Consider the following 15,650-nt stretch of genomic DNA (forward strand, 5'->3'; position numbering starts at 1 on the left):
TTCCTTGCTTTATAGTTAGATGTTTTAAAGCCAAGCCCCACCGTGTTAATAATAGCTGAAATTATAATCATGGTTCTGCTTTACTTGTGCAAAATCGATGAGTAAACCAATGAAGGTATAGCAGGTGAAATCGTGCTTCAGCAAAACCTGCATTAAATGACTATGAATTCTGGGATATATGTCAGCAGAAAGGACTCAATGAGTCAATCCAGGGTCTGGAGATAATCAGCTTCCATTGCAGGACCATCTCCACCACCTTCAGAATATTTTGATCTTGAACATAATGGACGTGATCCATAAACATAGGGCCATTTTGGCTTGTATTTTTGTATTTCAAAGAGTTGAATATACATTTTGTAGAATAAAATCGTCTCTTTGAGACTCCATTCTATGTTTTACAGTGTCTTTGTGTCTTAGATTACTGCATGTTCAGATGATGTACCTCAGCTCTCCATTGTTCCGGCTGCACACTGCAGTAAAACATCGTCTGTGCAGGCGCAACGCTGATGTATTTCAGACTTGACTGGTCCAGTAATCCCATTACTGCAGCTACAGCATCAATCCATTAATTGCACTGTCACTGGGGCAATGTCATGAAACACCTGCATTGTTATACAGTTCACTGGCATAGCGTATGAAGGGTGATCAGATTTAGTACATATGCCAGCAAGGCCAGAATCATGCCAAGTGTAAGCTCGGCAGATGCAAAACAGCTGGCATTGTGCTCAGCTCGCCGGCTGATCCCGGCTTCAAAGGCATTCTACAAGGTACCCTTTGTGTGAGACTGTGCGTGTGAGAGAAGGAGACTGTCTAAGTATAGGGACATAGTCTGGTGCATTGCGTTAACATGGTCCTCTATTGTTTTTTTTTTTTGGCACCTTAAATGCTCAAAGGACAGATAAGGAGGTACCAGGCTGACTAAAATCCAGGTCCACAGTGAAACAGACGGAGTCATTCATGTAGAGGTATTCAAATATATATGGATATCTAAAAAGGGTTTCTGAGATTGTTCATTGCTTCTCCAATGGATGTACAATTTGGGTTGTGGTGCTTTTGTTCTGTCAATATTCCATGGTTAAATTGCCCCACCATTTTCAAGTCAATGTGTCTTGGAGACATAAGTGCACTTAGATATAGCATTAGTGGCTGGTGGCTAGCCTTTAATTACCTGCATCTGGGCCTGTACAACATCTCCATATTGTATGTGATTATCTGCTTCTTTTCAGAGTGGGCGGGTCAGGAGTGTGGTGAAAATTGCTCGTCTTTTGTGCGATTCTGTGGTCTAAGTGCGATTAGAAGTGACTGCAATCCATAGATGAGGCTAATGGCCTTAAATAATACACTTGGGGCGTAGTTGCCACAGATATCGGCATTCATGGAGTTAATAATGGGCCCGATTCAACCTTTAAACATAATTGCGCCGCACATTGTTGACAAGGAGTTGGTACAAGCATTTTCAGCCTAAGAAAATGATAATGACTTCTTACTCATTTAGTTCAACCTGCGAGCAAGAAGCATCTTGCATGGCACTGATAACATTGTTTTATCTCTGATTCCCAGTCTCGTCACAAGGTCTTCATCCAAACAACGAGATGGTAATTAAGTGCTGGCACTCTCAGCGAAGGTGTTTCAACACATTTATTTGAAGTGTGAACATGATGCGTGCTCTCTCCTCTCGAAGATGTTGTTGCTATTTTTTTCTTTTTTCTTTTAAAAGACGTACTGCACTAAGACACGTTTTGAAATGAACGAGTGGAGCCAACAATGAGATTTCCACTCGAGCAGTGTCCGGCAGAATGATGAACGAGGCGGTAGACTGGGGGGAATTACAGTGATTTAAAGTTGGATCCAAAAAAAAAAAAAAAAAAATCTGTTCTCCTCAGCCCTTTAATGTCATTTTATGTGCAGAAACATGCAGGCTCTGTGTGTGCTTATTTGTGTGTCTAATTCAATGTGTACCAGGCAGCAGTGTGTGTGTGTGGGGGGGTGAATGTAGGCTGCAAGAGTACATACTGTGTGTTCATACGTGCGTATGTGCTTGAATTAGCGTGTGTGCGTGGTTTGTATGTTAGTGCTGTGTGGGTATGAGTGTAAAAGGGAATGGAATAGACTCGTTTTAAATCAAATTAGCATGCAGGCAAATTAAGCAGAGGGATTTAATTTGAGCTGTTGTAAAAATGCTAATTTCAGTACAGCCCGGAAGCTCATATGCAAATACAACACTATTTTACAATAATTCATATTAGGCCAGGCATGCATAAAACACACATATTACAGCCTGATGTCATCTGGGGAATAGAGTATCATTAGCTTTCGGACTTGCTACAAGGTGATCCTGGTTGGGTGGGGGGGTGTGTGTGGATGCAGTTTACACTTCTCAGTTCATCTGTATCATGCTGATCATTTAGCTTGTTTTGCATTACCAGTGGTGGAAGAAATATATATTTATATTTATATATATATAGAAATATTCATTTTCTTTTACTTAAGTAAAAGTACTAATACCACAGTGTGAAAACACTCCATACAGGGGACATTTAATCCTTCAGTTTCTCCCAAACATTCAGATTTAAAATCTCCAGGTTTGGAGATGCATGTTTTCCACTGGGAAGGAAGGTAATTTGTTATTTATGCTGTCAGCCAAATGTAGTGGAATAAAGTACAACACTTCTTCCTCAGAAATATAGTGGGGTAGAAGTAGAAAGTTTTACGAAATGTTACAAATATCTCAAAAGTTGTACGTAAGAACAGTACATGCTTAAATGTGCTTTGTTACATTTCACCACTGTACAGCATACACTATCATTATTTTATCTTTGTATACGGTATACTAGGTATGCATTTCCCTGATATTTTTATCTCCGCCAAGGAGGTTTTCAACCGTATCTGTTTGTTTGTTTGTTTGTTGGTTGGTTGGTTGGTTTGTCAGCAGGATTACACAAAAACTACTGAATTGATTTCCACGATGTTTGGATAGAGGATGGCTCTGGGCCCAGAACAGACTCCATTAACTTTTGGATCGGATCTGGAAAAATGGACAGATTCAGGAATTTGTGTCACACTTTCTTTAACATTGCAGGATAGGGCAATTTTTTTCCCGCATGTCCATCAATTTCTCAGGAAATATCGCATGGATCTTGCCACGGGGGAATGTTTGGCCTTGGTGAAGGTATACGCTCTACTGAGTGCCATTCTAGTTTTGTCTGTTATACAAACACCACTACAAATCATAGTCATCTGCATTCCCCTGCACAAAATATAAAAAAAACAACCGTAACACTGGCAGATGCCGTTGGATTGTTACTGCAGTACTGCCAAACAAATGACTCCTCATAGAGCAGTAGACACTCTTGGATCATAAATGTGTAACTTACAGTGAACATATGGGGAAAAAAATAAATAATGGCATGAGAGTCCAATTTCATCTCGGTGTAAAAGGAGAGAAAAATGTCTCTGCTCTGATTATTTAACAAACATCCAAACATGACCATCTTCACTGTATGTTGATGCTGCAATAAAAAGTGAGCCATTTTGCTGCCCATCTTATCCACATCGCAGTGGCTCAAAAGAAGTGTTGCATCGATAGACAATTTGCTGTTTTCATCCCGTGTGGTTCACCTTTGATTGCCGACTCAAAAGGATTTCACATGCATTTGATGCCTGCAGACGCTGTGTGAGTGCACATGCCTCTGTATGTGTGGCTGGCTGTAAAATGAGCGTAAACGAGAGAGGTGAGGTTTGAGTGTTAACATCTTAATGTTAGAGGCTTTAGAGGAGATCGGTCAATACTCGATGTGTTAAAGAGGAGTGCGCTGGCTCTCTGGGACTCACCATGCCATCCACCAGCAACGGGGAGGAATCAATTAAAACACTATTAGGCACCGGGTTTGACATGGTCCAACACAGCGGGGGGTAGTGTGTGGGTGTTCTGTAAGCAGGTTTTCCACACAGATGTAGCTCAGCATATTTTCAATCATTGAGAGAGAAGAAAAAATCCTAAAACAGTCAACCTTTTTTCACTTCCGCTGCTACTGGTGATGTAGCTCAATCAGTGTGTATATTGTAGCTCAGTTCGAGTTAATGAACGGCCAAGTTGTTTGTTTGGATGCCCGCTCCAAAGTTTTCATCCCTGCCCAGGTGAGGATGTTACACATTTCCAGCTCTCCTCTCATCCTCTTTGAGCTCCCTTCCTTTGTATAACTGTTCAGCAAAAGACACAGAGGAATTGTTTGTTGCCTCCACTGCTCTTCCTCTCTCGTACTCCGTCCCCTCAGCTCACCGGGGACAATTATGCCCTTCTTTCAAGCTATTGCCAAGCCCAATTTGCCACACAAATTAATTGGGCCGCATTTGAAGAGCGAGGGGGACGGGGTGAAGGAGAAAATGAGCACGAGCAATGGACACAGAAGGCCAGAGACAAAACAATAACAAACCAACAGACCAAACAGAGAAACATAGCTACACAATCCTCTAAGATCATTTTCAAATCCATCACGTTCTTCCCACATTTGCAGAAAGAACAAATTTGGTAGCACTCCCATTAACACATTAACTGCAATGTGTGCTTTTTTTGGGTGGGGGGAGGGGGGGGCTTATTGGCGTTTTTCTTGAGAGGGGGCTGCAGTGTCCACTGTGTGGGGTGGCGAGTAGGACTGGCTCAGAGGATCGTGCCATCTGTTGAGCAGGCCGACTCAGCCATTTTTGCTCTCGCGTGTCTCATATCCTCCACCATGTCCACAGCCGGAGGCGAGCTCACACGCAAATGGATCCAGAGCGCCGACAGAGGGCAGCTCTCCCTTCGGAAATACAGGCGGATTTTTGGTGCTGGGGGTTAGTCTGGAGCAGAGTAAATCGAACTGAGGACTTTTTTGGTCCACAGATGGGGAGAGAGCCCCAGAGTGTCTCGGCTGGTTTTGCATGAGCAGGAAATTAAGGAGCTTCTCAGTCGCTGGAAGGGGCTATTGCACTGCTTCCAAACAGCGAGGGGAGAAGGTGGAGGGAAGACAAAGACGCAGGCGGAAAAACAGTAGAGAGAAAAAAAACCCCGGCAAAATAAGAAATGAGGAGAAAATTGGCAAGAGAGCGATTAGGAAGGAAAACAATAGAGGGGAGTTGGGTAAGGGAGGAACAAACACGTGCATGTGGGAGATCAGGCGGTGCAGGAACAGAATGGAGCAAATATAAATCCCAGGGCTAATATGTGCTGCCTGGAGTAGTTCTCCCCATGAACAGACGCTTGCTCTCTTACCTCAGTTGCAGACACCTCATCCCTGTGACCTCCCTGCCTCCCACGCACACCCCCCCTCAGTCATTAACAGACAGCCACTGTGGCTACCTCACGATAAGTTTGTTTTGGCTTTGAAATGATGACCTAGCACAGCTGTCTAAGTAGGGTGTGGGGTAGCAGCAGCTGCTCACAGCCAGACAGCCAAGGGAAGGAAATGAACAGGGAAGGTTTGGGGGTGGTGAGCACAGAGGCGTCGAGATTTGGGGGCTGCTGACTACACTTGCGCAGGTTTCTGTTACATTCATGCTCAAATGTGACTGTGGAATGTCTGGACATGCAGGAGTGGAAGTCAAGGCAGTTGTCTGACGGCACAGTGTTTTTTTTTTCTCTCTCATCAAATGCTGTTATGTAAATTCACGGTAGACTGTGGAAGATGGGAGTTTCGGAAAAGATAACTATTGAAGAGCCCCGCTCAATGGTAACGTTTATCGGCTGTTAATGCCGTTTTGGGAAGGTCCTGTAATTAAATTGTATCAATAAATCCTGGAGCTGCACATAAAACGGGGGGATAAACGGAGAAAACATTTCTCCATTTGCCTCTCTCCCGCTGTGAGACATATGTGGCAAGAGGCAGAGAAGAAAAATAAAACACATTTGAACAGATCGCAGGGAACATTTCTCGAGCACAAAGTTGAAAATCTCAGCCATCAATTTCACTTTGCGTGGCTCCGTTGTATATGACCTTGGGTGAATGATCCCTTCATTCAAAGATATTCAGCTTGAACTGAGGGGATTTCAGTCGTTGCAAAGGGAGCCATAAAACTTTTATTCATCCCTCTGCGACTCCAGAAGCTAATGATTCATGGATCTTAGTGTAAAAAAAAAAAAGATGGTGGGAGAGGGGGGGATGCTGTGGTGCAGGACCAGAACTCAATGAGGTTTGAAAACTGTTGTCACACATCAATGGGCAGGTGTCTGATGTCAAGTAACTCAATTCCAATGACTTCTCATCATGAGATTCTTGGCTGAGGCCTGAGAATTTCTGGTTCACATGATAGTTTGGAGCAGAAGAAAGAAAGTGGAAAATAGAAACTAGAACACATTTTGATAGTTTGGTGAGATGAAGAGATGGATCCCTGTGAATTATAGATGTGTGTGTTTGTGTGTGTGTGTGTGTGTGTGTGTGTGTGTGTGAGAGTGAGAGAGAGAGAGAGAGAGAGAGAGAGAGAGAGAGAGAGAGAGAGAGAGACAGAGAGCAGCACAATATGGTGCTAAGATCACAACTTGCTAATAGCCATATCAGAGATTGACTCATATGGGATTTTAAAGTTTATCAATATTTTTTGAATAATTTCTTTTTTTAAATTAGGATTTTTTTAAAATCCCCTTCAGATGATATGATAAAATATACAAAATAATCTGTTTAAAATAATGTGCTGTATATGTGTATGTTTGTTTCAAATACCATGTTAAAAATGATTGAAAAATAAGTCTCCTTGTCTTTGGATATTCAAACATTGTTCATTTCAAAAGTTTACAATGTGTTTACGGGAGATTTATTGGACCACACTTGGCTTCTAAACTAGTTGTGATGTCACAGAAAAAATTCTCATATCTACAAATGTGAAAACAGCCTTTGATTGTCTGCATAAAAATCCTCCTGCACAGTGAAGGTCAAACATCCGAGTGAAGTAACAATGAGCAAAACTAATGTTTGAGTGGAGGAGGACTTTAAATTAGATTTTATATATATATATATATATATATATATATACCATTTCTGATACATTTCATTCTTCGGAGTGGCCTGACTTTACTAAAACCTTACAGATTTCAATTTTGTATTTTAATTTATTATATTTGAATAAAGAGACTCACATCTCATAGTGGCAGTGGTAATATGCAAGTATATCAACAGTCTCATCATGGTACATACCATCATGTGTTCGATGTAGAAGTTTCATGTACTTCATCAAGTATGTATTTAGTTTCAAGTGTGTTACATGAAGTATTTATGCATATGATGATGTTTAATGGGGGAAAAAAATAAAACAATTCCACTCTTGCCACCCCGCCCCCAACCCAGCAGGACACAACACTTGAGGCCCACGTGACGGCCAACGGTCCACTTACTTTGAGCGTCGGCGAGGTGGAGGAACAGACCCAGGACAAGCAGCAGCGGCAGCAGCAGCGTGGGTCTGGCTCTGTGCATGGTGGGACAGCTTGGCACCAGCATGCTTTGGCAGCCTCGGTGGCGCTGGCTCACAGAGCCCTGTGAGTCAGTCTGGTCTGATTTCTCAGATGCAGGGTATTCACAGCCTATGCAAGGCAAGGAAGGGATGGGAAGAGGGAGAGGGAGTAAGGAGGGAGGAAAAAAGAGAGAGAAGGAGAGAGAGAGAGGAACTGAATGAAACAAAGCTGTTTGGCTCCACGGGTTTTATCTATCCCTGCACATTTCTGACATACCCCCACACAGCCTCGGCTGGAGCTGACAGAGGATAGGAAGAGGCTGATGTGCTCACAGGGTATGTTCTGACAGTTCTCTAAATGGAATAGTCACTTCACACAATGCGTGTGCACGTGTGCGTGAGAGGGAGAGTGATAGAGAGTGCAAGAGAGAGAGAGGGAGAAACCGCACAGATGAAAGGGTGGACTAATAAGATTTTGCCTTCACAGCTTTGGTGGCGAGCACCAATTAAATACGCTGCATAATAAGAGTACATTTTAAGTCCTCCTTAGATCAGTGTTGATATCTGTTTCACATAAAGAGCGCCTCTGTTGCGCGTAAGAATAGTCAGGAAATGCAGGAACTATTCATAAATGCGGAAAGCTCTTTCACAGTTCTTCAGTTGGGAATTTAAATAAATTTGACCACTGAGTGACTGTTGACTTTATTTAGTCTTTTTCTTTCAATTACATTACAAGATATACATCTTGTCTTTTAGCTACATTAAAATACGCACATCCAGTAAACCAATTCATCTGAAGCACATTTATGCTTCTTACACCACATTTAATCCATAGTCGATGCTTTAATAGCTCTTAGTGCCTTCACAAAGTGACGGGGTAGCTTAGCTTTAGCACACACACACACAAACATTTTCTCTTTTATCCAGCACTACTCAAACAACAACTTAAATCTATAAGACGGAGTGGCCAAGTGTTGCCATTCATGTTTCAACCTTTTATCGATGGGCCACTACATGGCTGTGAAAATCAATGTGTTACAGTGAGCTAGTATTAGCTGCAGAACGGCTCTATCCCTTGTCATCCATTTGCTTAAGCCAGAGCTTGATCCTTAGTGATGGATGCTCTGCGGTAGTCTCCGGCTCATAACACGGCTGCCGGCTAATCCAAGTGTGTGTGAGCTTTGATGACACACTGCGCTGCCGGTTAGCCTGCTAGCTTGTCTGCCTGCATTGTTCTGCAGGATGCTGTTGTTTCAGCTGGAGGGAGACCTGTACATGGGCTGCGTACCATGACATTTCAGACTCTTTATGTTCCATGAGATCAAACATGTCAGATCTCTTGAAGTTTTGGGAATCTGCAGTTTTCTTAAGTTTGTTCAGGAGGCAACGACTGTGCATGTCAATGCTTTGGCTAGAAATAATATTTTATCGAACCGTTTGTCTGCAGATTTGACCGCCACCCACTAAAGGCAAAAAAAAGAAAAACAAGCCCCCCTAAGCCCAATCAGTAGGCCCGATGATGACAAAGTACCTCATTTCCCTGTTACCAATCATCCTCTTTCTCGCTCGCAGCTCTCCCTCTTTCATTTCTGTGGGCTGTAAATGGCAGAAAAGACGGGAAGATAGCGCACCTGTCACACTCGATTTGTGTTGGGGTGAGATAGACACGACTACCTGTCTCCAAGCGCCGCGGGGCTAGCAGCAAGCGCGAGAGCGGGGGACGTGTGGCGAAGGGAATCAATTTAAGGCAATCTCATCCCCCGCTCACACCACCACCGACACACACACACACACTTACAAACACAAATGCATATACATATACATACATCTGAGCACACAAGACAGAATTTTCTCATGAGTAGTATTTGTAGCAACTGTGAATTTGATTAGAATCAACTGGACTGAAAAAACCTGAGCGGGGTGTGAAAGGATAAAGCTGCAGTGTGATCCATACGTAGCGCTGCAGGTACGGCTGTCTGTCTCCTCCGGTTATTGTTTTTATGCATCTGCCCCTCCAAATCCGAGTGATAGCCTTTGAGTTAATTAATGTGTGAATTTCCATAATGACATGACATTAGGCAGCACACAAGAAACTGTGCTCAGCAGCCCTCCCCTTCTCTATTCACACCGGGCATGCACACACCCATTTACACACACACACGCTGATAGAGGCAAACAAAACCATCTGTATGTTGTGTAACCACCAGTGAGACGACCAAGAGGGTGTGCTGTATGAGTAAACACATGGAAAAGCTAATGTAAACACAGCTAAAACACCTCTTTGAAACCTTGATTTGTACGAAGATTGAAGAGTATTTGGTGTTAATTTTTACACACAAACTGCGCTGCAGATCCGTTCCTAATGTACAAAGGGCGGACGAGTCACCTGCCAAACCTTGCAGCGGAGCAGCAGCCAACTGCATTGTTATCCGATGATGGATTTAGCCTAAACACTGCAGCTTTTTTTGCATTAAAAGCTTGCGCTCATGGATTTGTAATTACATGTGTGAGCATGAACATGAGTACAAATGATCCGTTCCATTTCCATTAGCCCGTAGAAAGAGACTCCCTCAAAGGCGACGCCACCTGTGCCCATTTTATCCTCAACATGACCATTTTGCGTTGCACTCTGCACCTTCACTTTCATACATTTGGTGGCACTGATGCTTTCCATTGAACATTTATTACAATGGAGAGAAAAAAACAATCTTGTCTTTCTTCCTGAGCCCCTGGTGGTATTATTGTGTTCCCATTCAGTGGTGCTTCATTCAAAGGATTTTGCTGCTGATAGCAATCATGCATTATTAAACAAAGCCTGACAACATGCACAATGTTAATTAGAAACGGGGGGAGTGTGTGGCAAGAAAAAGAAAGGGGCCGTTGAGCTGTCTACTCTCTCTCCTTCCCCATGATCCTTATCAGAAATGTGAAAGAGAAGGAGGGTGGGATGTTTATATTCTCCATAATGGCTGGTCTCTATTCTCATTTGAGCCTGCGTGTTTGTATTCTGGTCTATTTAGACGAGCAATATTATTAAGGGGGAAAAACAAAAGAATAACTCATATTTATCTCATATACTGCATACGGCAATAAAGTTGTTATGAGAAAGAATGCAGGCAGAAAAGTTATGAGCTCCCCAAAGCAGCAGGTTCACAACATCAGCCTCGTCACAGCAACTGTGTGTCTCCATGTTGTTGCACACGGAGTAATATTTTGGCAAATTACGTACAAACCAGTGGGACACGAACGCTGACATGAGAATGCTACTGCATTGCCATTTTTAACAAATTCAACATCGGTTCAAGCATTGCAGTTGCACCACATCATGACCATCCTTCGTGCAAGTTGACTAATTTCACTTTGGCCGACTCTAGGGAATTTTTAAACGGGGTGTTTTTAATTTCAGGCTCATGCACAAACTGAATTGAACTTCAATGAAATAGTTGATTCATGGTATGATATCCTAACGGACCAAAGCAGCCACAAAAATGCCACTAGATCTATTAAGGCCAATCCCTCTGTAATTACCCCGACACATGCAAGGACAAAGCACCACAGAACTACCGAGGATGTGATCCATACTGCATTGTGTTATAAAAAGTTGGCTGGTGTCATGCCCAGCCAGGCACAGCAAATAAGAACTGGTTTCGTTTTATGAGGCAGGACGTTCTATTTCCCTCCAAACTAGCAGAGTCAAAGAATGCAGTAATTACCCCCCACATGCTCACTTTCAAACTACAATGATGTGGAGGGCTTATAGTAGTGAGCACACAGGGGTAGGCTGCTGTGTTAGCAGTGCAGTGATCGCTGTTATCTCTCCTTTTGACTCTGTTTGACCTGATGCTGAGACAGACAGCACCTGCTTAACAAACCTCAGAATCCAGACTGCAGCAGATGCAGATTCCTACATTTCCCTTTTTCTGTTGACTGATGAAGGCACAATAATCGATAATTGGGGAGTAAAGCACAGTTTGATGGATAAGAGCTGTTCAACATGTTTAATTTTACACCTCATTGTGTGTCTTTTCAAACAAAAAACATGTCGTGAAATATACTATCCACATTATACATACATTACAGCACATGCTGTTATTTAGCGTATCTGTCGAGCAAATGTAGCACATAATCGGTCATTTAAACACGCTGTTTAATGTTCATGAATGCCATTCTTGGGGCATGAGATTCAACAAATCAAGGACTAAGCTTCAAGGTCAAAGGTCAAGTAAAAGGGCACATGTCGCTGTGCACAAGGACTGTACCCCTTGTTGAAGAGATTTTGAAACGGTAAAACATGGCTGCCTGTGACAGGCACCCACTCCCGGTGCCCCTAGGTTTTTCTTAAACATCATATGACCAGATTTATAAATTAAGCTCATCAAAGGCACAGCTACCCACCCTCACACATCCACACCCACCCTCTGCCTTTGCCAATCCCTACTTCCTCATCAAGCGGGGTTAAGTTTGGGTTATGGGTTTTACATGTTAGCTACAGCCATCTTTAATCTTTTTCTCTGGTTCTCCCTTTAATGCCAGACTGTGCAGGGATGAGAGAGTGATAGACTTTACAAAGTGCCTTTCTTGTGTGCAGTTCTTTCTTTTCTTAACCGCTCTCCCATTTCTGCTTTTTGTCTTCCGTCTGTTTGTCCTCTCTTTTTTTCATCTACCACTACTTTTTCTTCTGCCCACGATGGTTTGATTTAAGACCGAGTGACAAGGCCGTTTCTCACACATCGCTCCCGATCAGCCGGCATGTGTAATAACATCCCTCAAGCTAAGCTAAGCTATGCCCTCAAGTACAGCCTCCACATGAAAGACCCTGACAACCGCACATCAGAGGAGTTTATTTTCTTTACTTATTTATTTACTTTTTTCCCCTCCCTCCTCGCCTCCCCTGACCTCCCTTAAGCAAGCCTCCCACGGTCATAAACCATCCTTTGGGTGGTACCGCCTGACTTTTCTATTTGAGAAAAGTCAGGGTTTACAGTTCCGCCTGGAAGCCTGACTAATTTTTGACAAGAAATGCTGCCAATGCCGCGACTGATGGTTATATCTTGTTTTCCTGTGAATGAATCACCCAACATGAAACACACAGCAGGAAGCTAATTGGGTCTGATGACATTTGTCTGTCTATTAATTGGTTTAAAAGCACCTGCTGCGGCTGCAGGACAAGGAAGCTATCACACTCCCATCTCAGTTGTGTGTCCGTTGCAAATGAATACCAGGAAATATCAAAGCCATCCCCGTTTTTTTGTCTGCAAACTGATCTGGACTTTGAAATGTCACACCCCAAATAATACAAAAATGTTTATTCACCTAGCTTGTGAGCACTTTAATGAATCAAATGATATAGTTGGGCCGTTACATTGATAGTTTCCCAACTACTACTGTAAATAGAGATTACACATTTCATAGAGCACGCATTTCCACAAAAACAACTTTGAATTGGGAGTCACAGGTCAAGGAGAGGATGTTGCAATTGTAAACTGCTACCTTGTTAGGGTGCAAAGAGCAAGGTTGTGTCCTCATGAGAATTCAGCCCACCCAAACTGACCTTGAGCATACACTTTAGGAACACAAATGACCACGTAGAATCGGCTCACAAACACTCCTCCTCCTCCCACTTGTTCTGTGTTTGCTCTTTTTACTTTAACAGTCTCTCCTTGACTTTTCTCTCTACCTGGTCTACCCCGGCGCTTTCTTTCTCTCTCTCTCTCTCTCTCTCTGTTCCTCTCTCTGTTCCTCTCTCTTCACCTATCCTTTTCTCTCTCGTCTCATTCCTCCTGCCACGTTTCCCAGCAGCTGCTGGGTTCAGATGGATGGTCCCCACAGTGCAAGTCCCTGACCTGCAGTCTAGTGACTGATTATCCCAGTGCCCTGTTGTGCTGCTCCCTGAAAGCATACCAATACACATTGCACACATAGGCGCTCACAAACAAACACACACGCAGGCACACAAGGTTACGGAGCTATTGGGTAACCTTTCGGGACAGTGAGGAGTTAAAAAAAATGAATAACTGAAACAACATATTTCATCTTTGTCTGCATGTTTGGATCACCTCCTTTGACCTTGATGACACTAGTACACACACTTCTATTGAACTCCAATGGGTCCCACTAATGCATTTTCAATGGGCAGCAGATAAAACCACAGCCGAGTACAATCAGCCTTGGGGTGAGCATGTGAGCTGTGTAAACTATTCAAATGATTGCCTGCTTGCTGGGAGGCCTTCTCTTGTGCTATGTTTGCTGGGCACACTGTGGGCGGCTTCTATAGTACGAGCATGTGCCACTCGGGTTGTGCTTGACCTTGCGCATCAGCATTTAGTATAGGCAAAGAACTTGTTATCATGCAAACAGGCTGAATCTTGAGGGGTCTATTGTTTCGGGTGCAGAGAGTGTGGCAGGATGGAGGGGGGGGGATGAGAAAAATGGTAGACGCAGCAGCAGCAGTAGCAGCACAACCTGGAATGGCTGGGATTAAATTTATGCCGCATGAACAGGGGAGGGCAAAATCATGTTACATATTATGAACCAGAAAAAAAGAAGGGGGGAGTGAGAGGAGGGTGGAGCAGAGGGGTGGAAATATAATGGATAAGGGGAGCAACGAGGCAGAGAGGGAAAGGTGGCGAGAGAAAGGAGAGGAGGACATGGGGAAAGTAATGTGGAAGGAAGGAGGAAGGGAGGGAGAAGAGATCTTGTTGTAGGGGAGAAAGAAGGAGAGGTGGAGGCAGAGGGAGGGAAGCAAGGGAATGTGCCTCACTGCCAGCTTTTTCTCACGCTCCGTCTGTGCTTGTACGCCGAACAGAGGCAGCGCAAGGGAGATGGAAGAGAGGAATAAAGGATAGGGGGAGAAAAAGCAGGCGCTGCTGAAGAGGAGATGATAGCGAGGCCAATCTGACAGTATGAAGGTATTGTTTCCTGAAGGGAGGGAAGGGGAAAGATGGCAGCAGGTAAACAAATGAGAGAATAAGAAACATGGCACACGTAAACTCGTCAAAAAGCCACATACTCATGTCCGCATCCAATCGGATAGATGTGGCGTAAGACACACAACTCCTACACGTACATGCTCACAAATGTAAACTCAGGCATTCATGTGCACAAATAGACACATACAAGCAGAGCGCAGGCACGCATACCCTTTGCACCACACGCTCCTGGCACCTTGACATCTACCCCCAACACAGCAACGGTCTGTGGGAGGATGAATAATCTCACTTCCGTGAGGCAGAGAAAATGAGAGAGAGGAAGGAGGGTGAGAGGGAGGTTGTTCCCAGCCCGAGCTCATGTCGTTTTATGGAAAGTACAGAGCCCTCGAACAGACAAAACAGCATTCCACTGCCACTTGCCGACATGGCAGAAAACATGAGTACAGAGCTCTATTGAAAATAACTGAATAACACAGCACTGGGAATTGTGTTACCCCCTAATACATATGGCATAAGTCAACAACAATATGCCCCCTTATCTTTTGGAAACAATTGAACACCAAGGTACATTGTGCGGTGGTGACATTTCCATGGCTTTTGTACACACGCCAAGCCGTTTGCTATGTAAATGCACTACTTAGGCGTACATGAAGGATGTAAGGAGGCGCTCGGGGCATACACGCTACACTCATAGGGCAGCAAAATAATTAAAATGCCAAGTGTCTCCCATTATCTAAATGCTAATTTGCCTTGATATACCCTGAGCTAAAATGTAACGCCACATTATGGTTGCTGTAGTGCACTAAGGCAACGGCGGGTGAATTTCCTTCCAATTAGCCTAGCACATTGTGTGCTGTCTTTTACCTAAGGTGATGCGGCGGATATTTTCATAAGTGCACTCGTCATAAGGCCTTAGCGCCGATTTCTTAAGTGGTTCTATCACCTTTGTTTCACGGGCTGCTGATCTTTACATATATATTCTAATTGAAAGGTGAAAATGCTGCCATGTTCGTATGAATTCTGTGCGTTGTGTCAGTTTTATCAACAGGCTTATAAATATCCTGCATAATGCATAAATGTTATCCTGTCTGAGTATTTGCAGACTAGGTCAAACTGGTGTTCATCAGGGCGCTGAAAGCAATTCTTCATTTTTCAGCGTATTATGGGCACTGGTGTTTATGCCATGACTCAGATTTGATAAGAAAGCCTGAGTCAACAACTGAAAGGACAGACAGGCGGCATTACAACCAGCAGCTTATCAAAGCCTTTTGCATGAAAATATATCAGTGCCAACAGGGAGGGCAA

At 43.6% G+C, this 15,650-nt stretch overlaps 1 protein-coding gene across 15 annotated transcripts in view; it reads right to left on the minus strand.

The window, feature by feature from the left end:
- The window catches only part of LOC311251930 (receptor-type tyrosine-protein phosphatase delta), a 366,189-nt gene that overhangs the window by 89,853 nt on the left and 260,686 nt on the right, over positions 1–15,650 (minus strand). For all 15 annotated transcript variants that reach the window (XM_084344614.1, XM_084344611.1, XM_084344613.1 and 12 more), the window contains one exon: positions 7,361–7,546. In XM_084344614.1, coding sequence (XP_084200740.1) covers positions 7,361–7,463 — 103 coding nt within the window. In that variant the 5' untranslated portion in view covers positions 7,464–7,546. The remainder of the gene's footprint in view (positions 1–7,360; positions 7,547–15,650) is intronic.

The sequence above is a fragment of the Pagrus pagrus genome (assembly GCF_965226575.1).
Source record: "Pagrus pagrus genome assembly, chromosome: 22".
Taxonomy (NCBI): Eukaryota; Metazoa; Chordata; class Actinopteri; order Spariformes; family Sparidae; genus Pagrus; species Pagrus pagrus.